Genomic DNA, 27,138 nt, shown 5'->3' with positions numbered 1-27,138 from the left:
AAGACATCAAACGCATCAGTCATTACATTATGCATTATACTTTTGTTTGTATCGTTGAATAACAATGTAGATTACAACATACTGCATAAGACAAGAGACGGTGACACAAATCATGTACAGCACTGTAACAAGAAGACACAATGAGCGTTAAGATAATGTGCATATTGGATAAATAAATTCTGATTGGTCAATACAGGTTTCTAGACATGCTAAAACACACAATACCCCATGTTCACCTCCCATAATGGATCATTCATTTATTGCATAGCAACATTCTGTTATGTCAGGGACTATATCTTCTAGTGGAAGGATGCCACCTAATGCACTTGAAAAGAGTACTTTTTAAGGATGTATTATAATTTAAAAAATATACTTAATATCGGTCTGAACGTAATATTTATGGACACAATGTTATTTACAATTAAATGAAAATGTATTATAGTTTAAATTTTGATTAAATGCAGTTAGTTGAACTTGTTTTCTGGTCAACTTAAAGGAACACTCCACATTTTTTGAAAATAGGCTCATTTTCCAACTCCCCTAGAGTTAAACAGTTGAGTTTTACCATTTTCGAATCCATTCAGCCGATCTCCGGGTCTGGCGGTACCACTTTTAGCATAGCTTAGCATAGTTCATTGAATCTGATTAGACCGTTAGCATCTCGCTCAAAAATGACCAAAGAGTTTCGATATTTTTCCTATTTAAAACTTGACTCTTCTGTAGTTACATTGTGTACCAAGACTGACGGAAAATGAAAAATTGCGATTTTCTAGGCCAATATGGATAGGAACTATACTATACGGTGTAATAATCAAGGAACTTTGCTGCCGTACCATGGCTGCAGCAGGCGCAATGATATTACGCAGCGTCTCTCACAAATGTCTCCATGGTTGCAAGGCACGTTCCCTGTGGAAGCAGGGGGTCACAGCCGCTGCGTAATATCATTGCGCCTGCTGCACCCATGTTACGGCAGCAAAGTTCCTTGATTATTACGCCGGAATAAGAGTATAGTTCCTAGCCATATCGGCCTAGAAAATCGCAACTTTTCATTTTCCATCAGTCTTAGTACACGATGTAACTACAGAAGAGTCAAGTTTTAAACAGGAGAAACTCTTTGGTCATTTTTGAGCGAGATGCTAACGGTCGAATCAGATTCATAGAACTATGCTAAGCTATGCTAAAAGTGGTACCGCCAGATCCGGAGATCGGCTGAATGGATTCGAAAACGGTAAAACTCAACTGTTTAACTGGAGCTGGAAAATGAGCCTATTTTCAAAAAAAGTGGAGTGTTCCTTTAAGTAAGACTTAAGTATATCTTATGCCCCCAGTTTCACAGACAAGGCTTAAGCTGGTCCCAGACTAAAATACATGTTTGAGCTGTTTTAACTGAAAGCAGCTTGTACTGACATATCTTTTTTTTCTCAAGATGCACACCAGTAATGTTTTTTTTCTAGGGTACGTTTATAAAAGCTACTTAAATACCCTAATTGAACTAAGGCCTAATCCGGGCTTAGTCTAAGTCCTGTCTGTGAAACTGGCCCTATATGTAATATCACAATTACTTCTATTGTCTTGAAATATGTTTAACGTTTTAATGCCAAATACTGATGAGCATTTATGGTAAACTAAAATATATTTAATGTCATTTATAGTGAAATTTGTATGCCTTGTATTTAAATATATATATATATATATATATATAACAATCCAACCCTCTCCATTGACTTTGTATTGCGTGAAGCTGCCTCCTTGTCATTTCTGACTTATAACAATAAACAGAACAATGTCTAAAAGCTGCTATGTGATAGTGTGTACAGCAAACAAGCTGAAAAACCCAGAACTAAGTTTTTATAAGCTGTCGACCCAAAAACAAACAAACCCCCCCCCCCCCCCCCCCAAAAAAAACAAGCGTTTAAGGACACAAAAGTGGATACAGGCAATTGAGACAGAGCGCAACGTGTCATATTACTCTGAGAACTATGCCCACTGGAGGGGAATGTAATTGGCGACAGGATATGCTAAAAAAAAAAATCATTATTTTTAACCAAAAAATGACAATGTTTACTGCACACGTAAGCATACTGAGTGTCACAATCCCACAATTTACCCATTCTTCCTGCTGATGCTTCACGTCTTATTGCCTGTATCCACTATTGTCTCCTTAAAGGTTGGCTTTACTGTTTTGTAGCTTATAAAAACTTAGTTCTGGGTTTGCTGTACACCCTGTCACACAGCAGCTTTTAAGCATAGTTCTGTCTTTTGTTAGAAGCAAGAAATCACAAAGAGGCAGCTTCACGCAATGCAAAGTCAATGGAGAGGGTTGGATTGCCCTATTTATTTCCACTTGTTCCTCCTTTTCTTAAACAATAAATAATTAAACTAAAAAAGAATACCTAGTTGCAGTGAGGCACTTACAATGGAAGCAAATGGAGCCAATTCATAAACATTAAAATACTCACTGTTCCAATAGTACAGACATGAGACGTAAACTGTATGCAAGTTAAAATTATTTTAGGGTGAAAACAAATTATGTAACCTAAACCCTCTGGTGCTCTTCGGTCATTTTTAACAGAAAAAAAAATATTTTTGTTTGCTTGTTTGTTTGTTTTTTATAATTTTTTTACTTCACGGAATGGTAACTTGGTAAAGGTTTTGGCACTTGCTTTGTGAAAAAAAAAGTCATGTACGTGATTCGAAAAGGTTACATGGTCAACCTTAAAATTTGGAACAGCTTTGTAACGACCGGACCGATCAAACACACCATTGTTCCACTTCACCTTTTACAACCCATCACTCAGGCAGACTGCATGATGTCTGGTTTCCCCACTGTGAACTATCACCCTTCTGCTTCACTCATACACTTCAAATACACTTGGGACACTGATTGTTCTCAATGAGAGAACAGTACAGGTCCACAGAAATGGAATTCTATCCACTAATTCATTAACAAATTTAACTAATGAACATGCATTTCCCCAGGACATTTTGTGTGTTATTACTGTTTATACATACTGTCTTTTAATATTGTATAGTGTTATGCATGCCAGATTATAGAACTACTAGATAACGTAGCCCATTTAGGTGGTGTCTCATATCAAAATATTCCTTGTTTAATGACTTACACTTTGGTGGACATCACCATCTCATAGAATGCATTTTATGTTTGTAATATTTATCAGAGTATAAATGGACACAAACTGCCATGCAAATGAGTTCACTTTCAAACAAAGGAACTTTCCCGCTTAAGAATTGCACCTTTCTCATTGGTCAAGCCAAAACTCAAAAGTGTGACCTCTGTGGAACTTAAATACCAACACAAAGTTCCCTCCATGCACTTGCTGTTTCTATTGATTGCTGTTCATGTGAGACCTCACCTGGCCGAGAGGCCTCATCAGCAAGCCATGCACAACTTCCTCGACCACAACATGGTCAAATTAACAGCGCAAGTTTGTCGTCATTTCTTCATTCAATGCAGAAGATATTGATTACAACTTCAACACCCTCGGACCAAACAATCAAGAATTTCTCCCGAGACTGCATATCCAGACGCTCTTCAACAGATAAGGCATTTGCAAGTATCGTACATTTAGACATTAAACAGCGATTTAGTATTAAGTTGTGAATCCCTTTGTTAAAAAAGGTACTTTACAGTGAGAAACTGATGGTTCTTCCAGTTCGTTAAATGACTCTTTCCATAGCTCCATTCCTCTGTTATGCTACGGTTTCATTCACTCCCACTTTCTCATTTCCTATGTGTGTGTATAAAAATTAAAAAATAGTATTTTTGTGCATTTTTCATAATAAACGTAAAATTCTAAAACTTAAAGTTAACTTTTTTAAAAACTTTTTTCAACAATAATCTGCCAAGCGTCAATTTAAAAAAGAGATCAAATTTATGTCCAAAGATTTATGACAGCTGAAGTTGGACATTTCATTTTCCAGTCTATGCTCAAAAAGTGAATACATGTATTATAACTACTGCATACATATAATTTAATACCATAAAATCCCCTAAAATTACAAAATATTAAATGAAAAATATTACCAAACTAAAATATAGTACATTAATTTCATTGAAAAAAAAAAGTCATTTTGACCGCCACGCGAAGAGCACCAGAGGGTTAATAACCTTTTTATATCCAATTTTACAATTATATTGACATGAAAATGCAACGCTATAAACCCGTCAGGACTAAAGCAACTGTTAAAATGATTACTTAGACACTTATACAGACATTTTAACACAAGAATTAATGTAAGCACTTTCACTCCCATTGTAAGTGCTTCATCGGTTTGCAGGAACAAGTCAAAAACATTTTTTTTTTTTTTTTTAATTAACATTATGCTACAAACACAGTTGACTTATATTAGCTTTTATTGAACCTAAAATATTCCTTTAAACTGAGTCAAACTAATTCAGCTGATGTATTCAGTGGCAGTTTAATGTTCTTTGTGTCTTGACTGGATTCTGAACCACATCACTATGATAAAATCAAAGACAATGTCTAGACAGTGTCATGAGAAAAACACCAATTCATCTCCTCAGCAGAGCGTAACAGACAACAGGTTCCCTGTTCTACCTCCGGTTGTGTTTTAGAATATCTCTTTTCATAAGCCTATGCTTCATTTCATATCATACGTTTTATACAGTTTTTATTATTTAATATTTGCTTTTATCTGTGTGACATCACAAAGTTCAGTTATTTTTTCAGTTTAGTTCCAATAAACTAGGGAGGAAGTTCTGAAAGTTGCAGTATATTATCATAATACAGCAAGCTCTTTAATTTCAAAAGATCAAGGAAAATTTGATTCCTCATGATATGATCTACTAAAGTTTTAAGATAAGTCGACATGAAACATATACTTTTAACACTGAAGTATATAGAAAAGGGGTATAAATTAGTCGTAATCTACAGGGTTGCCATTTCTAAAAAGTAGTACACTTTAGAAGACTTTTGTAAAGAGTGCTTATTACAGTAGTACTTTAAAATAATATACTTAAATCCGTATTGAATAATGTTTACAGACACTTAATTGCATGTTATTTCCAATTAAATGAAATATTACATTTTAAATTTATATGAAATACGATTAGTTAAGAGTGCTTTTCTGACCTTAAGTAGGACTTAAGCATCTTAAGTCATAATTACTTCTGTTGTTTTTGAAATATGGTTCAAGTGTGTTTGAATGTGCTGACAAGCATTTTTGGTATATGTGCTTTAGTATGTTAGTAAAGAAAATCAAAATAAGTGTACTTCAAAGCACAACAAAAGTTTATTAAAACATAATGATTCTAAAGGTAAAACTTTTAATTTGACATTATTACAAAGTACACTTTAAAAAGTGTATTAAAGGGATAGTTCACCAAAAGAAAATTATCCCACGATTTACTCACCCTCAAGCCATCCTGTATGACTATCATCTTTCAGACAAACACAATCGGAGATACATTTAAAAATATCTTGCTCTTCCAAGCTTTATAACTGGTACTCACTGTAAAAAGTCATTCTGTGGGTTTGTAGATTTCATTAAATAAGAATTTAATATGTAAACTTTATTTAACAAAATTAATTTCTTGTTTTGTTGGCAGTTTTTTGTGTTAAAATTAATTTAAATTGTCTGTAAAAAAAATCTACTCAATTTTGTCATTAAGGATTTATCTATTCTTATTGAGTAATTCCAAACAGAGAGAATATTGAATGAATCCAACATGATGGAAATGAGTTGTTTTCAATTGACAAGCATTTCCGATTGCAGTGCACGCTTTTAAGGAATGACGTGGAGTCTCCCGCAGCAGACAGTGTGAGGACATTTCTGACGGTGCTCTTTTTGGGGGCTTTGCTTAATTTTTTGTTAATATTAACAAAGAAGGCTAAATAAGGCAGCTGTAAACCTATTGAGCACTGCTATTGAATGGTTTATGTTCACAAGGCCTGGCTTTACTGGATTCCCCCTGACAATGTGGAGGCTGATGACGATGACGATCTGACGACACTATTTTTAGCTAATTCTTTGACAAAGGTAAGGAAGATAATTTAATTTAGTTCTTAAAACTTGTTAATTGTCCAGGTTGTGTGTTATTACCACCAACAAAGTAGGAAATCGTGTTTTAGACTGATTAATGGCTAAAGCAGATAAGCTAAAACTATTAGCCTATCGCTGCCATTCAACAGTGTATGTCATTTCCAGTGCTCACATGCACCGCTCCCTTTCCAGCCCTTATTATATTTTCAACATTTTATTTAACTCTTACAACAAACTATGAACATAGATTCATTTGATTGCACAGTGTAATTAGGTATTAGAGTCACAAAAATGAATTAAAGTGCAAAAAAAAAAAAAAAAAAATGCAGTTAACCTTTAAATGTCTAATGTAGGCTACTCATGTGTGTTTTTTTTTCTTTTTTTCTCTCATGTGTTTTTAATAGGTACAACGTAATGAGATGGCGGTGTAAAATCTGCAGATTGCAACAAGGGGTGATCTTTTACATGACAGACTACAACACCGGCCATCCGTACCTGGAAAATCAGTGCCTTGTCTGCATTTGTATTGCCCAATTTTCTGATAAATAAAGAGTTCTTAATCTTTGATGTATGTCTGTTATTTATACTTAAAATCCAATTTAATTAATTAAAATACATTAATTTAAATAATCCACTTAATATTATTAATAATATTAACTTAATTTTGTGTTATGTCAAAATAATTTCATTAAGTAGTATTCATTGATATAGTTTTGTTTTGTCCAATGAACCCAATATTTTTGTTTAAATTTTACTTAATTTATTTGTGTGCTATTTGCAGTTACTCATTTTAAATGGTTCACTTTTAAGGAGCTCATTTGATTAATTTTAACTCAATTCTTATTTGTTAAATTTTAATTAATAATATTGCTTGTAAACTGTTGCCACAATTTTTTTGAGTGGATATAGGGTATTATTTTTTACAGTGTAGGGGGCCAAATTTTGAAGCCCCCCAAAAAAATGCATCCAACCATGATAAAAATAATCCATATGGCTCCAATGGGCTAATAAAGGCCTTCTGAAGCGAAACAATGGGTTTTTGTAAGAAAAATATCCATATTTAAAACTTTATTAACTATAATAACTAGCTTCTGGGAGACAGCTATATGCATCGATTTACGGCGAAAAGGTAATCTCTGACGCGACGTAGGATGTAGGAGTATCGTAAGCTTAGATAGCTCTGGTGGTTTAAACAAATAGGGCTGTGCAACAAACTTAAGCTCCTCTTTTCTTATATATCGAAATCCTCTTACATTTCTCTTTAAAATGTCACGTTTTAGACTTCTAATTTGTGACCAATTTGTTTCGCTCTATCGTCTGCATTTCCGCGTTCGTCATTATGTCATGCATCAGGTCAGGGGTTACTCTATTGTTGCAAATCAATGCTTACAGCCGTGCTGCTGGTGTTGCCGCCCCCCTTTGCCGTCGCTTTTTATGATGGATGGATGCATTTTGGGGGGAGGCTTCAAAATCAGGCCTCATATTCAGTCCCATTATAAGGTAACACTTTAGAATACTGATCCTCAAAAGTTTACAATGAATTCAGTAGTTACTAGAGAGTTATCATGTTTCTCACTTTAGAATACTGATCCAAATAATTAGTAATTCCTTCTGAAAGATTTGGTAATAATTCAGTCATTACTAGTGGGTTACCATGACCTTCACTTTAGAATTAATTATACATTATGCATTATTCACATTAATTATGAACCTGTATATAGTAGTTCTTAATACTTCTCTGGGAGGTATGAAAAAAATAGTAGTTACTGATTAGCTAATAGTGAACTACTACCTTCAACTGAGCACTATTACTTACTAATTCATTAATCAGAGTTTCTTGTTAATTAATAGTTGTTACTAGAGTGTTAATAATGCATTACTCATTTGTTCCTGTGCAGTTATTCATTAATGAAGGATCAGTATTCTAAAGTGTTACCCATTATAAAGCTTGGAAGAGCCCGTATATTTTTAAATATATCTCAGATTGTGTTCGTCTGAAAGAAGATAGTCATATACAACTAGGATGGCTTGAGGGTGAGTAAATCATAGGATAATTTTCATTTTTGGGTGAACTATCCCTTTAAGTGTGTTAAGAAACATAGTGATGAAAGTTCACTCTTTTTTGACCTTTAATTTCATTAATATTTTATTACCTGCACTTTTTTTTAAATATACTTTTAAGATTTGAAGTACACTACAAGTGCACATTCAATACAATTAAGCACACTTCTTTTTCACATGAGATGTTCTCTTTACGATTCACAATTCTCTCTACAGAACCTGCTAGCAGGGGGTTACATTATTCTACCACAAGGAGGCACTATAGACAACACACTCATATACTGTAAGTGAACGATCATTATGCACTGACAGTGAGGAAGTGCAGATAGATATAACTCCACTCAAGAGCAGGATTAGAGGAATCAAAACGAGATAAAACCATCAGATGGTGAAACGAGGGCTGCAGAATACTTTTAGACGTTTCCACTTAATGTGAGATTGCATGCTATCATTGCAAATTTAGATTGAGTTCAGTCCTTTCTCGAAATTTCGCTTACTCTATTTGCTGGGAGATAGAAATGTCTCCAGGGGTTAGAGTTGATAAGGAAATTAAGAAAATAAAGTTTCAAAGGAAAGAGTGGCACTTCACAGAGCTGTGCTAACATTGACGAAGCAATTAATCAGGGTGCTGTTTAGCTAAAGACCTTTGAACCCTTCCTTCCCATACTACCTTGAAAAATCAGCTTCACAAAAAAGACTATGCTAAATTTTGGTGGTGAACAACATGGCTGTGCTACTCCACTAACTAGTCCAGTAGCAATCCAGCATAGAAAATACATCTTTTCAGTAAGGCTGAGAAGACGACCCTGGTAATCTCATATGTGACTCCTTTAGTTTCAGAACAGATCTCAATAATGTACCAAACTGTGCTCATATTTCCCAAGATATTCACATCAATTAAATCAAACAGTAGGCTCAATGCTTCCAAGACCAAATTACACTATTAAAAATATTTAGGCCTAAATAAGATTTATGTTTTTGAATTGCACAGTTTTTACATAAATTAATAGACTTACCGTGATTCATATTTCAACCAGTCATAAACTGGTAAGATTTCTGTAATAGTACATAACATGTATTAAATATACAATAGCTCGGTGTATATAGCCTATTTATCATCAATAAATCTAAATTGTTTTGATCTCATACATTTTAACTAACTGAATATTGCTGGTTCCACAGCTAGCCATATTTTAACCATTTTCATACTTTTTATCTGAATAAATGTTTTTTTTTTTTTTTTTCACAGCGAACAGTTTTATGTTGATTCTGTTTCATGACTGACAAATATGCATAATATTAAGTTTATTAGTTTGTTTGAGTTAATACTGGACAGGAGTGGACAGAATTTTTATATGCAATTCAAACATAAATCTTAAATTTAGGCCTAAATATATATTTTTTTTTTCTGAGTATAATATCCACATTTATTTCATAGCAGTATACATTTACTATCTACCAACAATTGCCTAATTTGTTTATTCATAGGAGAAAAAAAAACATTTCTTTTTCATCAAATTGATTCACATTCCAACAAAGCCTAAACAAAGTCCCTTTCAAGGAAAGTCTGTTCACTCGGTGGCCATATTCGCAACGCCTCCAGGCAGCTATTTTGGGCATCCAAGGCCAAGTCCTATCTATTTGAATGGGGAATCCTGAAATCTCAAAAACTGCTTGGCGAACTCCCAATTAAATTACATATTTCAAATCAGCAACAAAATCTGACATGAACCGTCCCATAAATGTTGTTTCTTATGCTAAAATAGCATTAAAAAAGCATATTTTTCAGGCTAGACGAGCAAATGCGCATGTGCAGTCCTATGGGAACCGGAGCCTCTAACGGCAGCTACAGTGACGCAATGACTTTATCAATCAGCGACTGGCTCTTTTACTTAGAAGGTGGGACGTATTCCGCCATATTGTGCGTTGCAGTTTCTCCCATTCATAACTAATAGGAGTGAACCGCCTTTCTATATCTATAGTCTTTGGCCTAAACTATCATTTTGAACTTTTAACCACTACAAAATATATACACATCTGGCTGGTTAGACACACCGGAACACAGCTGAATTACAATGAAATCAAATTTGAGGTTCATGGTTATTCCTGAATGGTTAATTAGTGAGTGTATCTAGTTGAATGTCACTTAAAACTCACCCAGGCTGTCATCTCTCTTAAGCACTGACAGTCTCTAATAAGGTCGACAAACATGACAATGCTGTAGAACAGTATGTGCTGACGATTTGTACAAAGCAGTTCTCAGCTCCTCAGTACAAAGAGTCTACTTGTACTTATGCCATAATTAACCTTCAAGGAGGAAGATGTCAGTTAGATGTCAGGAACTGATTAGCTGAATAACAATGTGTAGCAGTCAGCATAACCTATGTGTGCCCCATGCCATAATTCAGAAGCAGTATGAGAATCAAAAGCAGTATGCAACAAAGTACAATGTGTGAAATACTATATCCCACAATGCAATGTGCTTGAATTGATCTTACAAATGATCCATTTTGACAGATACATTACTGTTCAACATTTTGGGATCGGTAAGATTTTTGGTGCTTTTGAATGAAGTCTCTTCTGCTCACCAAGGCTGCATTTATTTGATTAAAAATACAAAAAAAAAAAAAAAAAAAAAAAAAAAAACAAACAAACAAAAAAACAGTAACATTGTGAAATATTATTACAATTTAAAATAATTGTTTTCTATGTGAATAGATTTTAAGATGTAATTTATTCCTGTGATGCAAAGCTGAATTTTCAGCATCATTACTCCAGTCTTCAGTGTCACATGATCCTTCAGAAATCATTCGAATATGCTGATTTGCTGCTCAAGAATCATTTATTATTATTATCAGTGTTGAAAACAGTTGCGTACATTTTTTTTTTTTTTTTCAGGATTCTTTGATGAATAGAAAGTTCAAAAGAACAGCATTTATTTTAAATAGAAAGCTTTTGTAACATTATACATTACTGTTCAAAAGTTTGGGGTCAGTAAGATTTTTTTTTTTTTAAGAAATTGAAGAAATGACTTTTATTCAGCAAGGATGCATTAAATTGATCAAAAGTGACAGTAAAGACATTTATGATGTTACAAAAGCTTTTTATTTCAAATAAATGCTGTTCTTTTGAACTTTTTTATTCACATCAGTGTATTAATTAATTTATAGGGAATTTTGAAAGAGTCACTTATTTTACAACCAAGCAAATTAATCATACAGCCTTCATTTGAACGGGCCGTAACACCAACTCTTGCAGCGTATATGAATATCCAAACTATAGTGAAAACACTATTTATTAGCAAGATAATCCCAAGTTTCTAGCAATGTATGCACTTTGTAAAACCTGGTCTAAACGAACCAGTAATCATTCATTTAACCCTTCGGTCCCACTTTATATTAAGTGGCCTTAACTACTATGTACTTACATTTAAATTAATAATTTGATACAGTGCACTTATTGTGTACATACATGTTTATACTTATATTTTAAAAACACCTGCATGTAATTACTGTTACATTCACGCCTTCCCGGACTCCAGTTCCCAGCATCCTCCTGTTCCGCACACCTGTCTTCACTTCCCTCATCAGTCTTCCCGCCATCTCCCCGGATTCCCTGCACCTGTTGTACCTCGTCAGCACTCCCTTTAAGTTGGACACTTTACCTGCACTCCTTGTCTGTTCTCTTGTTTACTTAGAGGTGTATGTTGTTCCTGTTATTGTGAATAAACCCCGTTGTTATTGTGGATCTCCGTGCTCGCCTCATCTTTCAGCATACGCCTATAACAATTACACCTGTAATTAATTTCTGTTATAATTAAAGCTGCAAGCAGCGATGAAAGGGCCCTCGCACCCGGGCTCACCGCCACCCATTGGCATCAGGAAAACAGTGAACAGTGGGCAAGATGCATGTAAGCGAGTAAATACAGGAGAATTATAGGCCAAGTCATTTCAAATTGCCACACTTCCTGCTGCCAACAGGTGGCGCTATGACTGTAACTGAATATTGGCATGTAGATGTCTTCAGGCCAGGACTCTAATAAAACATGTGAAATTTGGGGCAGACTGGACATTGTATACATGAGTTACAACAACCTCCTGTTTCATGGCAAAACATCGAACTTTGTCAGGCCGCCACGGACACACCCTTCGGTGAAAAGTCTAGATCTTCGCAATTTAGCATCACAAAGGCCTTTAGATTAGACCTGCCAAATAAGATGTTGATCTGATTAAAGCTCTAGGAGGAGTCTGTTAAAGTACAACGTGTGGAAATGGCAAAAACTGCCAAAATTTTGCTGAGAAAATTCAAAATATCTCACTTCCTGTTGGGTTTACAGATTTTGCACACAAGGGCTTTTTTGTAGGTATTGGGCTATTACATCTGTCTACCGAATTTCATAACTGTACGTAAAACGTAGCACGAAGGGCGCTTAATTGAAATTTTGTAGGTGGCGCTATGGAGCCATTTTGCCATGCCCAATTCTGAAACCCATATCAGATGTACATTTTCACCACTTCTGACGCGTGTGCAAAGTTTCATGAGTTTTTGAGCATGTTTAGGCCCTCAAAAATGCGATTTATTTTGGAGAAGAAGAAAAATTGGCTGAGCAATTACAATAGGGTCCTCACACCATCGGTGCTCGGGCCCTAATTACACTGTTGACCCATCCCTTACACCTTACCCCTACTCTTAAACCTACCCATACCACCAAAGCTTTCCCTAACCTTACCCGTATCCCACCTCAATAGCAGCAAAAGTGTTTTGCAATTCAATATGAACCCAATAAGTACATTGTACTTATTTTTTGATGTAAGTACATAGTAGTTAAGGCCACCTAATATAAAGTGGGACCAACCATTTATAATTTATATTAATGCACCAGTTCAGCTAGAATCTGGAGGTATACTTGCGTCTGTTGTTTGTGTCTTTAAATGGGGATTCCCTTTGTTGGTGTCTTTGGCTTGGAGAAGGGGGTTTCCCGGGTTTGTTGATTCGTTGAACGTCTTTTCATGCCTGGATTGACGTTTTTTTGGAAAGCCAATCACGTGGGTGTGTTGGCGGATAAGTGGAGTCTCCCTCGTGGTTGAAGTTTGAGGTTTTGAGATGGGCAAAGACTGTAGTGTCTTTAATTAAACTTTGTGGCAAAACTTAACTTAGAATACAAAACTATCAATGGAAAAGAAACTAAGTAAAAGAAAGAAAATTAAGTGAGATGAGAGTAGTTAGATGGCTTGAATGAAGCTTTTAACCCCTTTTTATCTGATCCTGATCTTCTTCTGATTTACTTGTCATCGTCGTCTTCATCGTCTGATCATCTTTGTTTGTGTCCTGAATTTTTAGACTGAAGTGTTTGTCCAACCTCTTTAAGGAGTTCTGACCAATTTGGTGTCGTCTTTAGTTCAGAGGTGGTCGTTTCTCCTTACATGTTATCACCTGGTCTCTTAACTTTCCCACTCTTGGCAGAGAGTACAGAGAGAACAGTTTAGACATGATTTCTCTAAAAGGAATACGATACATTTTACACAGATTTCTTTCAAGCCAAAATTTGACTCATGAACAGAGATTTACAATCATACCAAACAAGACACACTTTCATTCAACCATTCGATAGTTATAACAATTACATGAATTGTGAGTGATCTAAGCAAAATAGCCACATATATAGGTTGCAGACATGATATAGAATTATGCAGTAGAACGATGTTTGATTACAAGTCCATCTAGAAATGTTTTGGAACGATCTGATGCATTTTTTATATGTAAATTCTCAGTCTCTGTGTTTTAAGAGATTTCAACTCTGGGTGCATTCACACTTGTCATGTTTGGTTCGATTAAAACGAACCCTGGTGCGATTGCTCTGTTAGTGCGGTTCATTTGAACATATGTGAACGCTGCCATCCGAACCCTGGTGCGAACCAAACAAGCGGACCGAGACCGCTGAAAAGATGGGTCTCGGTCCGCTTCCAAACGAACTCTGGTGCGGTTTGAATGATATATGAATGCAACACGGACCAAAGACATGTAAACGAACCAAAAACAGGAAGATGATACCCTAAAAATGACAGAATCCTCATGCATATCGTTTTTTCTCATCATAGTCGTGCGTTTGCCCATGACAGGCATCAGACGCGCGTCTCCCACGCAGCAGATCGCTTGTGTGTGTGACGAATGGATTCCCGCCGCTGTTTTGACTCCTTTACACATTATATAAGCTCTTCATGGGTTCCCAGCTGGCCAAAATACCATCATATGCAGGCTACGCACACACACCTCAGCACACAGTGTTGTTTTGGATGTTCGGTAAGTTCCGTCTCAGAATTGGCAAGACGTCATAAAATCTAACCAATCAGGTTGTGAACGTATCCCTATGCCTTTAGGTTCGGTATCTTTTGGTTCGGTAATAAAATTGCCAATCTGAATGCTAATCGGACCAGGACTAAATGTTTTTTTTTCTTCTTTGGTCCGGACCAAACGAACCGAACTTCTAAGTGTGAACGCATCCTCTGTGTCACTCAGAGATCACTCAGAAGAAGAAGGTCTATTTTGTATCTATGTTTTGGGGATCAAACAACCCTTGACATTATCTTGGTGGGGCTCAAGCTGTCCCCTCTTCACACCAATCCGTCTTTTACAAACTGCCTAAGGTTGACATCATCTTTGTCCAATCTGCTCAGTTCTTACAGCAGTCTGCAGCGTGAGCCTCCTGTCGCATAATGACGTATGCGTGGGAGCATAAACTTTGGTAATCTGTGAAAAGTTAATCTTCCTGATTGAGATTGCGCAAGCAAACATTGTTGTGATCAAACTCTGTTGTGAACAAACACAGTGTCAGCTCATGTGCGAGTTTGCTCCTGTGCATACGTCATTATGTGACAGGAAGCTCGTGCTCCAGCATGCCATGATCGCGCTCAGGACCGTTTGCCGAGGCTGTGGATTATAGGTAATAATTTTGTAAATAATGTTCAGTTTCATGTGCAGACCGATTGTTTTGCTTGATAAGACTACAATGTATTGTCAAGAGCCGCGGGCATTAATTTTGTTTTGCCTGTATATTGTTTTAAATCTCAAAGTGACTGTAGCCATTGACTTGCATTATACAAATCACCAAGGACCACGGTTTGCCTCAGAATCGTTTGCCGAGGCTGTGGATTACAGGTAATAATTTTGCAAAATTTGCTCAGTTTCTTGCACAGATCGACTTAATGTATTGTCAGGAGCCACGGGTATTAATTTTGTTTGCCTGTATTTGTTTTTTGACTCTCAAAGTGACGGTAGCCACTGACTTGCATTATATGACTCACCAAGGACCACGGTTTCAGCTAAAAATCTTATTTACTGTCCTACTGAAGAAAAAAAGACACCTACATCTTGAATGGCTTGAGGGTAAGTAAATTAACAGCAATTTTCATTTTTAGTGAACTATCCCTTTAATACTTACTGTACACTTACTATTTTTAAATAACAGTAGGCAGTATACAGTGTATACTGCAAAGTATTAAGTAGTATTTTGATAAATTTGTCTTGCTAGTTCCTGACACACGTAGGACAAACATTAGGCCTACAGTAAGAAAGAAAATAAATAATAGATTTGCTCAAGATTTTCTATGTCATTACGAAAACAAAATAAAATGTATCAACTGTTACACATCATGGCTATTATTTGATCAAATATACTTCAAACATCTATCCATCTATCAAATAAAAACACATGATTTAACTGCAGTCTTTCACAACATCATGGATCATGTTTGTATTGATCCCCTATGCTTAGGCATCAATGGTTCCCACAGGCCTTAAACAATTACACTAGATAATCAATTACTAGATTCAATTGCATTTTGGCCCACAAACATCAGTTTGGATAACAGAAAGTGGACTAAACAGACAGTTTTTCCTTAAAGACACTCAAAACGAGTACATTTATTACTTGAGGGGCCTGTATAAGTTATACATTCATGTGTTTCTTATCCAAAGACTACTTTTATTACAGGAACAATCCCCCTGGAGCAACCTGGCCTAAAGTCTTATTGCTCAAGGACACCATCATGACAAGAAATCTTTGTAATTTTCAATGAATCACACCTTCTTGGGTTTAAACTAGTGACAAAACGGTCTCTGTGTTAGTGGTCAGCGGTCTTGTGTTGGTCTAGTGCTAACTAACCTCAGTACTCAAAGGGGCGATAGAGTTAATTTCACACGCATGTGCCATTAAACATAAACTAATTTGCTTGGCAAGATTCTCAACAGACTGTTGCTCTTGCCATAACTGGTTCACCTAATAGAGAAAACATTTTCGCTAATAACCATTTATACTGTAGCACCACTTGGTACAATGCTAAAGTGCAATGAAAATGCATGAAATCAGGGGTTCTCAACTCTCGACCTCGAGTTCCACTTTTCTGCAGAGTCCACTTACAAACATACCTGAACAAGCTATTCAAGGTCTTAAGGATTAGTAGAAAGTTATAGGCAGGTGAGTTTGATCAAGGTTTGAGCTAAACTCTACAGGAAACTGGACCTCAAGGGCCAGAGTTGAGACCCACTGCACTAAATGATGTCTGAGTAGCGATAAGTGCCTGCGTTCAAATACTTGCATAGAGTATGTTTTGGGCTTATGGGTAGCCAGCCCAGAGTGAAGTCTCATTGGTCCAAAATCCTGTTCCATAACAGTAATTTAAACATCCGATACATTTTGATTTTTGTTGTGTTGTGTTGTACAGAATTTCTGCTTTCAGTATAGATAGGCAAATTACTTTTCCCTGGTAATGTGTCATACCACGTTATGCTAATTACAAATGCGATTATATCACAAAATCATGACTGGTTATTATCTGAACAGCAGTTGGGGCACCATCAAGACATCTTCTCAAGGATGAAAGCCATGACTCACCTGTAGGTAGTGTGTGGACCGGAATGATGGTTTATAGTCCTGATGCATCATGGGCTTCTCCAGGTTAAGGGAGGACTTTCGATAAGCCTCCTTGGCCTGGCTGACGGTAAGTGTTGACCAGGAACTCCTCTTCATGAACTTTCCCTCAGGTGCCATGGATTCACAGGCCGAACACTTGACGTCATTGTTGCTTTTGGAGGTTTTGAGCGAGTGGTCTCCAAAGTGAGTGTGCATGGATTCTGGGAAACTGTGACCGACGTGTTCATGATGGTGGCGGCTCAAAGCGCTGGCCGTGCGGTAGGTGCTGTCGCTGTCTAGGTTGTCATCCGAGCTCCACCATCCTCCTGTCCCCGACCGGTGCCTGCGCTCTTTGCTTTTACTGCGCTTGCTGCCGTGCTTGGATGAGTGATGATTGCCATGGTGATGGTGATGGCTTCCCCCACCTCCACTGTCACCTTTAGTGCCATTCATCTTGGACGATCCCTCCAGTGAGTGGGACTTGGTGAAGAGCTTCTGGACGGAGTGCACCAGGTGTCGGATACGACCGGGGCTCTCGCTGCGCTGTTCCCCTCCAGTGGCGGCAGATGTGCGTTGGTACTGCAGCGTATGGAAGCCGTCGCGATGAAGCGGAAGCTGCTTTTCAAACTGGTCCAGCAGGTTTGCGGGGATGCGGTTGCTCTTGCTGCTGCCGTGGTGAGAGGCAGATGTTGCAGCAGCGGCGGCAGCAGATGTGGCTGAGGTGGTGATGGCTGCACAGTCTTCCCGGGCAGCTGGGTCGTAGTACTGTGAACTGTAGTGCATTCTGGGAAAGGTGCTGCTGGAGACATGGTCGGCAGGGGCAGTGGAAGGTAGCACCATGGGTGACATGATCATGCAATCAGAGTGAATGGAGCTGCGGGGGGAAAGACGGTGATGGAAGTCCATGACGCAGGTCTCCGTGGGGCTGAGCAGGTAGGAGTGGCGTAGATCGGACACATGCATGCCGTGCAGGTCATGGAGATGCTCGCACTCCGCCAGTCCACACGGGGGCAGTGTGGGAATCTGGTGCGGCGCACGACCACCTGATAAGCCCTTCATGTTCCTGCGTGGAGCGAGGCTACTATCCTCATTGAAATCTCTGGATGGTGACCAGGGGGAATACTGCTGGTCTGGAATAAAGAGAAGGACATTCAAGATTAGCAATTTTACTAGATTGTTGAATTCAAACACTCAAATATCTGTCATGACCAACACACTTTCATAAAGAAACGTCATTCTAGCACATTTATCCTGCACAATAAAAACGTCACTATTGTTATGGAGGATTTCATTACTTTTCATTACTTTACATTTCATTACCCAAAGCTAAACATTTCTGGATAAAATAAAGATTCTGTAATTTACTTGTAAAAACATGTACAATTTCTACAATGAAACTGAGTTGAAGCTCCAAAAGGGACAAAAGCACAATAAAAGGATAATAAAAAGTAGTATCATGCATTAACCTTATTCTGAATATGAAGGTGAAGATTTTTTTTAAAACATTGATGTCAAATGTTTATTGTGAGTCTACATTTATCTGCCCATTCTTTTTTTATTACTGTTACTGGGCAAAATTATATAATATAAATAAAAGTAACACAATGCATTAATGCAATATATACAGTAGCACTAACAGTTATGGCTGTAGGCCAATGACTCGTTTTGTTCCTGAATGAATTAGCATTCTGAACAAATCGGTTGAATGAATCATTCAATGACTCATCGGTCATTTGTTGCCACCTCCTGGAGTAACAATGTAACCTCTAGAAAGAGTTAATGAAAAATCCCCATTAACAATTCACAGACTGACATGCAAACACAGAAATGTGGAGTGATACAAACAGTGAAATGAATATCAGCATTGTATATCAGCACTCTGGGTACACTCCTCGACCAATCACACGATCAGAACTAACTGTTGTATAATGTTATTATTCTATGGCCATATCATGTAATTCAAAATTTATTCTAATCAATTGACCTAAAAATAAAACCTATTGTAGTTGGATCCACTTCAATGTTTTGTGAAATTCTAACATTATAGTGTTCAAAGATTGCCAAGTCCTCAGAGGTGAGAATATTTCCTTTTATGAGAATGTTTCCTTTATGAGACTAGCAGCTAACATGCTAATAGCTAGCAAGTGATATCATTTTTGACAACATCTTTATTTGCTTTAAGTTGTTGAAGCCTACCCTTAATAAAAATAAGTGCACTTTACCATACCAAAAACAGTACTTGATAGGCAAATACTGTAAAATACTTAAAAATAAATAAATAAATAAAAATAAGTGCAAACTGAATGCAATGTTTTCAGACACTTAATTGCATGTTATTTATAATTAAATGAAAATGTATTATAGTTCTAATGGCTAACCCTCTTAACATCTCCTTACTTTATACCAGAGGGCTTCAAACTCGGTCCTGGAGGGTCGCTGTCCTGCAGAGTTTAGCTCCAACACACCTGCTTGAAAGTTTCTTGTATGCCTAGTGAGACCTTGATTAGCTGGTTTAGGTGTGTTTAATTGGGGTTGGAGCTAAACTTTGCAGGACAGTGGCCCTCCAGGTGCTATTTGGAGACCTTTGCTTTCTACTATACCATGTCCAGAAGAATCACAATGATTGGATGTCCAAAAAAAAAAAAAAAAAAAAAAGGAGGAAAAAAAAAACATACAGTAGTAATAGTATTTAACTTTCTTTCAGATAGACTCTCTTTTTCTGACTAAGGGGATCCTGCGGGAAACTTCTCTCTCTTTGCATTAAATTATATTTTGTAAGTTTTGATTGTGAGCTAAACTAATGTTGACAAAAAAGGAATCTTCTTTCATTTCTTTCAAAAGAATGATGATCACAAGAGAGAAAAGGGTTTGCATATTTCTGATGTAATATTTGGAAAACCTGATTGCCTGATATGCCTGAATTAAATTCAACAAGCATAAAACACTGAAAAGCAATACCTTGAACTCCCAGGAAAGCCAAAATCTGTAGTTTAGTTACAAGTATGGATGCTTTTATCCACAGCACACATATTAAAGAGACACTTGCTCAAGGGCAGGATGGTGATAGCTCACAAATTACATGGACTGGGGTTCAAACATGCAGTCTTCAGGCCTACAGTCCAATTTTAACCACTACACCACACCTCCAGGTCTGTTGCAGTGTCTTTACAAAGAAAAATGTGGTAGTGGAGTCTGTTCTTGGAGTCTTGTGAAGATATAAAATAGCTTTGTGTGAGGAACCATTACCGACACCAGGGTGCACTGAAAAATAAAGTACTTAGGATCAACTTAAAAAAAAAAAAAGAATACTAATAATTGTTACAGCCAAATGTATTCGTTTTTGCCAAAAAATTATATTTAATTTGGTTTTGGTTTGGTTTTGAACTTAAGATTTGAATTGTTTCTATGGGGAGTGTTATTTGCTTTTAGAGAAACTGAACAAAGAAACCATGATTTTTGATTAGACCAATAACAAAATGCACTCTAAGTAAATGGCATGGTCGTTTCAATTTTTCAGTGTGTAAGAGAAATACAAACAGCCAGTCTAATGTAGCATCATCCAAACCTTTTTTCCTCATAATATGGGATAACAGCTAATATCAGTAAATGATAAATTAAAGATAAATACAAAAAAAACATGCCAATATGTCAGAGGAGAAATCAGAGCAGGAAACACCTTTAGTGCTAAATCTCCTCTTACATAATGCCCAGGGACCATAATCCATTGCAGTATATCAAAGAGAATGAGATATAACACAGAGTTGTCATGGCAACCATTGCTGAGGACTCTGACCATGAAAAGCAGATTTTAGAGTTTGTTACACAGGGATGACAGTAATTCACAGCAGGACTGCTGTTCACAGCCTTTACTGTAATTCAATGAAGAAGCATTTCTTTTTTTATTCCAGTTAATAAATCTGTATATTTCACATCTGAATACTAGCCATCTGTGTGATAAAGAGCTCATAAGGTCAATGAGTTTAAGATAAATGATGATCTTGATGAGCTTCCAAGTCAAAGTAGCCCACAAGTTTGAGGAAAAACTAACCCAGTGAAGTTGATATATATTCAACCTTCCCAACATATCCTGTTTCTCTATTTTTACAACACATTGCTACAGAAAATGCTAAAGAACATGTGGTTGCCAGTGGCAACTAAATGAGTCAAAGAAAGATAACTATGTATTCTTGCGTGCAGCATCTTGCCTGACATACAATTACGCACAATGACACATTCAGGGTCACTACCTGAGCAATGAGGCATATTTGGATTTGTGAGATCCTAGAAAAAAAAAAATAGATATGTGTCACTGATGTCGTGGAATGTGGCATTTGAGATGGGATTTCATTACAGAGACACTAATACAGGCTGTTATGTAATCTACAGTCCTCTAGGTACAGTTATTTCTTTCTATGAATTATTGCTCTATATAATAGGGCCGGGTTTTGACAAATTTCACAAGCTTGATTTTCTTAAGGAAGAAAATATCTCAACATGTCGTTCCACACCCGTAAGACCTTCGTTCATCTTCGGAACACAAATTAAGATATTTTTGATAAAATCCGATGGCTCATTGAGGCCTCCATTGACAGCAAGATAATTAACACTTTCAAATGTCCAGAAAGGTACTAAAGACATATTTAAAACATTTAAAACATGTGACTACAGTGGTTCAACCTTAATGTTATGAAGCGACGAGAATACTTTTTGTGCGCCAAAAATAAACCCCCAAAATAACGACTTTATTCAACAATATCTAGTGATAGGCGATTTCAAAACACTGCTTCATGAAGTTTTGAAGCTTTACAAATCTTTTGTTTCTAATCAGTGGTTCTTCAATTTCAATGGTTCAAAAGATTCATAAAGCTTCGAAGCTTCATGAAGCAGTGTTTTGAAATCGCCCATCACTAGATATTGTTGAATAAAGTTGTTATTTTGTTTTTTGGGTGCACAAAAAGTACTCTCGTCGCTTCATAACATTAAGGTTGAATCACTGTAGTCACATGAACTGTTTTAAATATGTCTTTAGCACCTTTCTGGGCATTTGAAAGTATTCATTATCTTGCTGTCAATGGAGGCCTCACTGAGCCATCAGATTTTATCAAAAATATCTTAATTTGTGTTCCGAAGGTCTAACGGGTGTGGAACAACATGAGGGTGAGTAATTAATGACAGAATTTGCAAAATGCTCCACTTTAGAGTTGCTTTTTCTAGCTGACTAACGAGTTTATGAACATTGATGTCTTTTCTGAGGTAAATGTGACATTATACGTGACATGTAGTTTACAAACTATTGACGTCTTTCCGCGGTTGAAACACTAAGCGATTACATGTGACATGAAACGGATTTCAGTAAGTTGTACAGTGTCTTTCAACATACCTTCTGATGTTCATTCATGTTTATTTCATGCTGTAACTAGTAGTAAAGAGGAAGAGATGATCAGTTCACGTGTGCTCCACACTGCCGCTTTGCTTGAACTGAAGGCGCTATATGATCTGTCGCGTCACATTAAAGAGCGCCAAAATGGTATTTATTATTTGAATTTCATTATAAAATCGACGGAATTTGAAAGCTGAGACATTGTTATATTACAAAAGTAACAAAGAACAAAGCTTGTTGCGATTTATTAGATGGGAGGTGCACTAACAGCATAGACTAAAAGATTGGTTCTTGGGATGTAAGACTCGATATCGGATCATCAAAATGAGAATCGACTCCAAGGCTCCCCATTGTTCACAACAATATTCAAAGGCCTCATTTCCAGTGGTTTGTGGTTTATGACAAAACTAGAAAAAAAATGTGTATTAACTACACTACTGCTTTTGGTCACACTACATTAAGTGGCTTTAACTACTACTAACATTACATATCTATATATGGATTCACACATTTACTGCTAATGAGTTTGAAGTACATGTAGGTTTAGGAGTAAAGATGTGGTAGGGTTAGGATTATAGGGATTACAATTAGGTTTTGGTGTAATGGCTGGGTTACGATTAGGGGTAAAGTTAACAATGTAACCACAAATGTTAATTAAATGCAAGTATTTTAAATGTAATTACAATGCACCAACATGTATGTGTCAATAAAGTGCCTGAGCTAGAACAGAGCATATTTTTCAGTAAACTCCTCTACCCTTTATAATACATCCTTAAATTACAACACAATCATATTCATTTTTATAAAAATGACAGGGCTCAAAAGTACTACAAAACAGGAATGACCCAAGAGGACACTACAATTTACCCAAGCACCTTACAAATGAGACAAAAAATGAACTACATTTGCTTAAAGGAAAGCTGCACTTGTATCTTCTCCAGTGCCAGTTGCGTAACTCTGCATTATGAAGTCTTTCCACCTCCACACCATATCTCCAGTGAAACAAAAGATCACTAGTGAAGAAAGCAGAGCAACAGGCATCAATCCACCGGCACGTGAGCTAAAAATATTGGATTGCCTTCCTGTAAGGGGTAACTGAGGTCCCTGGAAATAATATGCCATTAGTGTAAATATTGGGCTTGCAACAAACAGCTAATGGAGTAACAGCAGGAGAGCTCGGCTCAGTAACTAACATTCGAATAAGACAGACAAGAGGTTTCAGGCACTAAGCTCCTCTTCACCAAAGTGACGGTAATCTAACCCAACACCTAAAAGAGAAAAGACAGCTGGCTTTCTCTTTCATTCAGACAAATCAACATCTGAGAGAGAATTAAGTTTACAGTCAGTTCTTTGTGTTTTGTCCCAATAAACTGTTACATAAAGCTGAAGGAAGCGAATGCCAGAGAAAAGAGTTGCGCTGGGTGCCTGAGCAAGAGCTCACCTTTGATTCAGTCTCCCACTCACGCCCACCGCTGCCCTCGCACACACAGGACGGTGGCGCTCTGATGGCAGGACCCATCGGCCCCTGCTAGTGAATGCCTCACCCTATAAACAGCTCCTCACTTCATGACAGAGGGAGAGGAGAGAAAAGAAAAAGGTCGAAATGAAAATCACAAAAATTACGAGATGATGAAACCTGAGCTAAGATCGTCAGATTATAAAGGCGTTCACCGTCAGTTAAGAATATATTTTATATTATGCAAATCCAATTTGGATTTAGTAAAACATATTTTAGAAAAATTGCTCAACTCTCCAAATGGATGGGCATTATTCATCATGAACTGAACTTTTTCCACTATATTACTCAAATACAACAATAATTTAAAATATCAATAAACGGTTATTTAGGAATCAAAACGGAATAATAAACTTCAAGAACTATAGATGTATGCAAGGACCAAAACTGACCACTTGAGTGCCAAATGTAAGTAAAATTTGGTTTTGACAAGTAAAAAAAAATAAATAAATAAAATGAGTTATTGGCCATTTGGCTTCAACATAATACATGGATTAAATTGCAATAGTTATACTCTGCAAGAATCTGTTTGCTTGTGAAACATGAGCCTGCAAAGATTACACTTTATTTCGATGGTCCACTTTTGACATTCTACTAACTATAAGTAATTTTACAACTACATGTCAACTAACTAACTCTCATTAGAGAAGTGTTAAGAGATCTTCTAACAATTTTTACCTCAGTGGAAAATGTACAATCAAAAGTTTATATAGGATGCCTAGCTTTTTCAAATGGGACAGAATTTTACATATAAGCAAAGTTAGTTAAAATTATATATATTAGAACACATAGCCTGTGTATATTTAACGTTGTTAAACTCAGAGCAGGAGAAATATCGAAAAAAGACTTTCAGATAAAGACTTTAATTTCATTTAATTTTGCAAAATGTATTTAATGTATTTAATATATGTACATAAATGTATTTAATGTATTTAATATATATATCAAACAGTGGTGGTAGTAATGTTTATTTAAAAGATTTTTCTGTTTTTCTTAAGATTTATATACAGTGTGTTTTAATATGAAGTATCGAATTATCGTCTGGAGACAAGTTTAGTGGTAGGTAAGTGATAATGTCATAATTTTGATCAAACAAAGAGAAAATAAAAAGAAATTGTACATTTGTGGTCAGAACATACTAGTGATTATCTCCAAATAATTTCAAAGTGAAAATGTTAGTACTTTAAAAACTAAATGGTAGGTAAAGTTATATTTCATTTCTCAGAAATATATTTTAATGCAAATAATGCAAGAGAAAGAGTGACTGATATAAAGAGATAATAAATATAAAGAAGAAAGTAAATGGGCAATTAAACTTCCTAATCAAGGTATTGCTGAACATGGCATTAAATCACCATGGAAACTACTGCATAGTCTCATAAAGTGAAATGTTAAACAATTGCTTAAATATTCACAATAGTGAGAGAAAAAAAGGAGTGAATGCCTCCTCTTTGATTCAGGGCAAACCCTGTTGATTCAGCATGCAATGTAAATACAGATTAAAACTAGATTAAGTCATCTGGGACTTCATGGTAACAGCCGCTGCCACTAGACCAAATTAACCTTTGAATATGTGGAAATTTTACACACAGATTAGATTAATAAAAAAACTAAGGAACACATTATTTTAAGAGAAACCTGAGAGTAAGATGATGTTAATTGAAGATGTTTCTGTTTTTTTCTGTCAGTCCATCAGACAAGTAATACTGAGTATTCAAGGGATATTGTTTCTATGGGAACTATAAAATCTGTTTTTTTTTTTTCTCTTAAACTGACCCCCAGTTTCTCTTCAAGGAGCTTGAGAACAACATCATCTGAGGATCACACGTGAACGTAATACAATTTTGAAAAATACCATATAACCATATAACCAATAAAAATACATTATAATATTTCATAATATTTTTGAGGATTTAAAGTCATCTTTACCTTTTTGATTATTTATTTATTTATAATACATTTTAAAGGTCGAGTGTGTCATTTCTGTATCACTGGCGTCACCAAACGGAATTTGTCAGAAAACTTGAACACTACTTCCACCTGCCATTAGTCGGCCAAACAAATAATACTGCCTTAAATTTGCACCTTTAGTTAATCTAATGTTGCTGTGTCAGGCTGGTCAGGATGCTTATGTAACAGGTCCTTCTCAACCCGTTCCGAGCGCGATTCAAACCAGCATCATCGGCATGGGAGACGCGCACGCTAACAAGGATGCTAAAGACCACAGCCTCTAGAGGCAGCCTCTAATGTGCCTCTTGAGGTCATGGGAGTAGAGTTTACCTGCACAGCTCTTCACTAACTGGCCTCCATTACACTCACCCCCATAAACCTCACTCCTATCCGGATCACGGCACCAATATAACTGGTCTTACCGTAGCCTCTAGCATCAGTCTCTAGCGTGCCTCTCGAGGCCAGAGGAGTGGGGTTTACCTGCACAGCTCTTTACTAACTGGCCTCCATTACACTCATCCCCATAAACCTAACTTCTATCCGGGTCACGGCACCAATATAACTGGTCTTACCGCAGCCTCTAGCATCAGTCTCTAATGTGCCTCTTGAGGCCAGAGGAGTGGGGTTTACCTGCACAGCTCTTCACTAACTGGCCTCCATTACACTCACCCCCATAAACCTCACTCCTATCCGGGTCACGGCACCAATATAACTGGTCTTACCATAGCCTCTAGCATCAGTCTCTAGCATGCCTCTCGAGGCCAGAGGAGTGGGGTTTACCTGCACAGCTCTTTACTAACTGGCCTCCATTACACTCATCCCCATAAACCTCACTTCTATCCGGGTCACGGCACCAATATAACTGGTCTTACCGCAGCCTCTAGCATCAGTCTCTAATGTGCCTCTTGAGGCCAGAGGAGTGGGGTTTACCTGCACAGCTCTTTACTATCTGGCTTCCATTACACTCACCCCCATAAACCTCACTCCTATCCGGGTCACGGCACCAATTTAACTGGTCTTACTGCAGCCTCTAGTATCAGTCTTTCGAATGCCTCTCGAGGCCAGAGGAGTGGGGTTTACCTGCACAGCTCTTTACTAACTGGCCTCCATTACACTCATCCCCATAAACCTCACTCCTGTCCGGGTCACGGCACCAATATAACTGGTCTTACCGCAGCCTCTAGCATCAGTCTCTAATGTGCCTCTTGAGGCCAGAGGAGTGGGGTTTACCTGCACAGCTCTTTACTATCTGGCTTCCATTACACTCACCCCCATAAACCTCACTCCTATCCGGGTCAC

The 27,138-nt window shown here is 37.0% G+C and overlaps 1 protein-coding gene across 4 annotated transcripts in view; it reads right to left on the bottom strand.

The window, feature by feature from the left end:
- LOC127502379 (disks large-associated protein 2) overlaps positions 1-27,138 on the bottom strand; it is a 162,176-nt gene that overhangs the window by 97,026 nt on the left and 38,012 nt on the right. For 3 of the 4 annotated variants that reach the window (XM_051875293.1, XM_051875291.1, XM_051875294.1), the window contains exons 2-3: positions 23,815-23,935; positions 16,976-18,123 (exon numbers count right to left, since the gene is read on the bottom strand). In XM_051875293.1, the coding sequence (XP_051731253.1) occupies positions 16,976-18,052 (1,077 nt within the window). In that variant the 5' untranslated portion in view covers positions 18,053-18,123; positions 23,815-23,935. The remainder of the gene's footprint in view (positions 1-16,975; positions 18,124-23,814; positions 23,936-27,138) is intronic. The other variant, XM_051875292.1, reaches the window with a different exon arrangement.

This window comes from Ctenopharyngodon idella, chromosome 20 (assembly GCF_019924925.1).
Source record: "Ctenopharyngodon idella isolate HZGC_01 chromosome 20, HZGC01, whole genome shotgun sequence".
In the NCBI taxonomy this organism is placed as follows: domain Eukaryota; kingdom Metazoa; phylum Chordata; class Actinopteri; order Cypriniformes; family Xenocyprididae; genus Ctenopharyngodon; species Ctenopharyngodon idella.
Note: the sequence above shows the minus strand (reverse complement) of the source record. Positions and strands in the feature narration are given on the sequence as shown.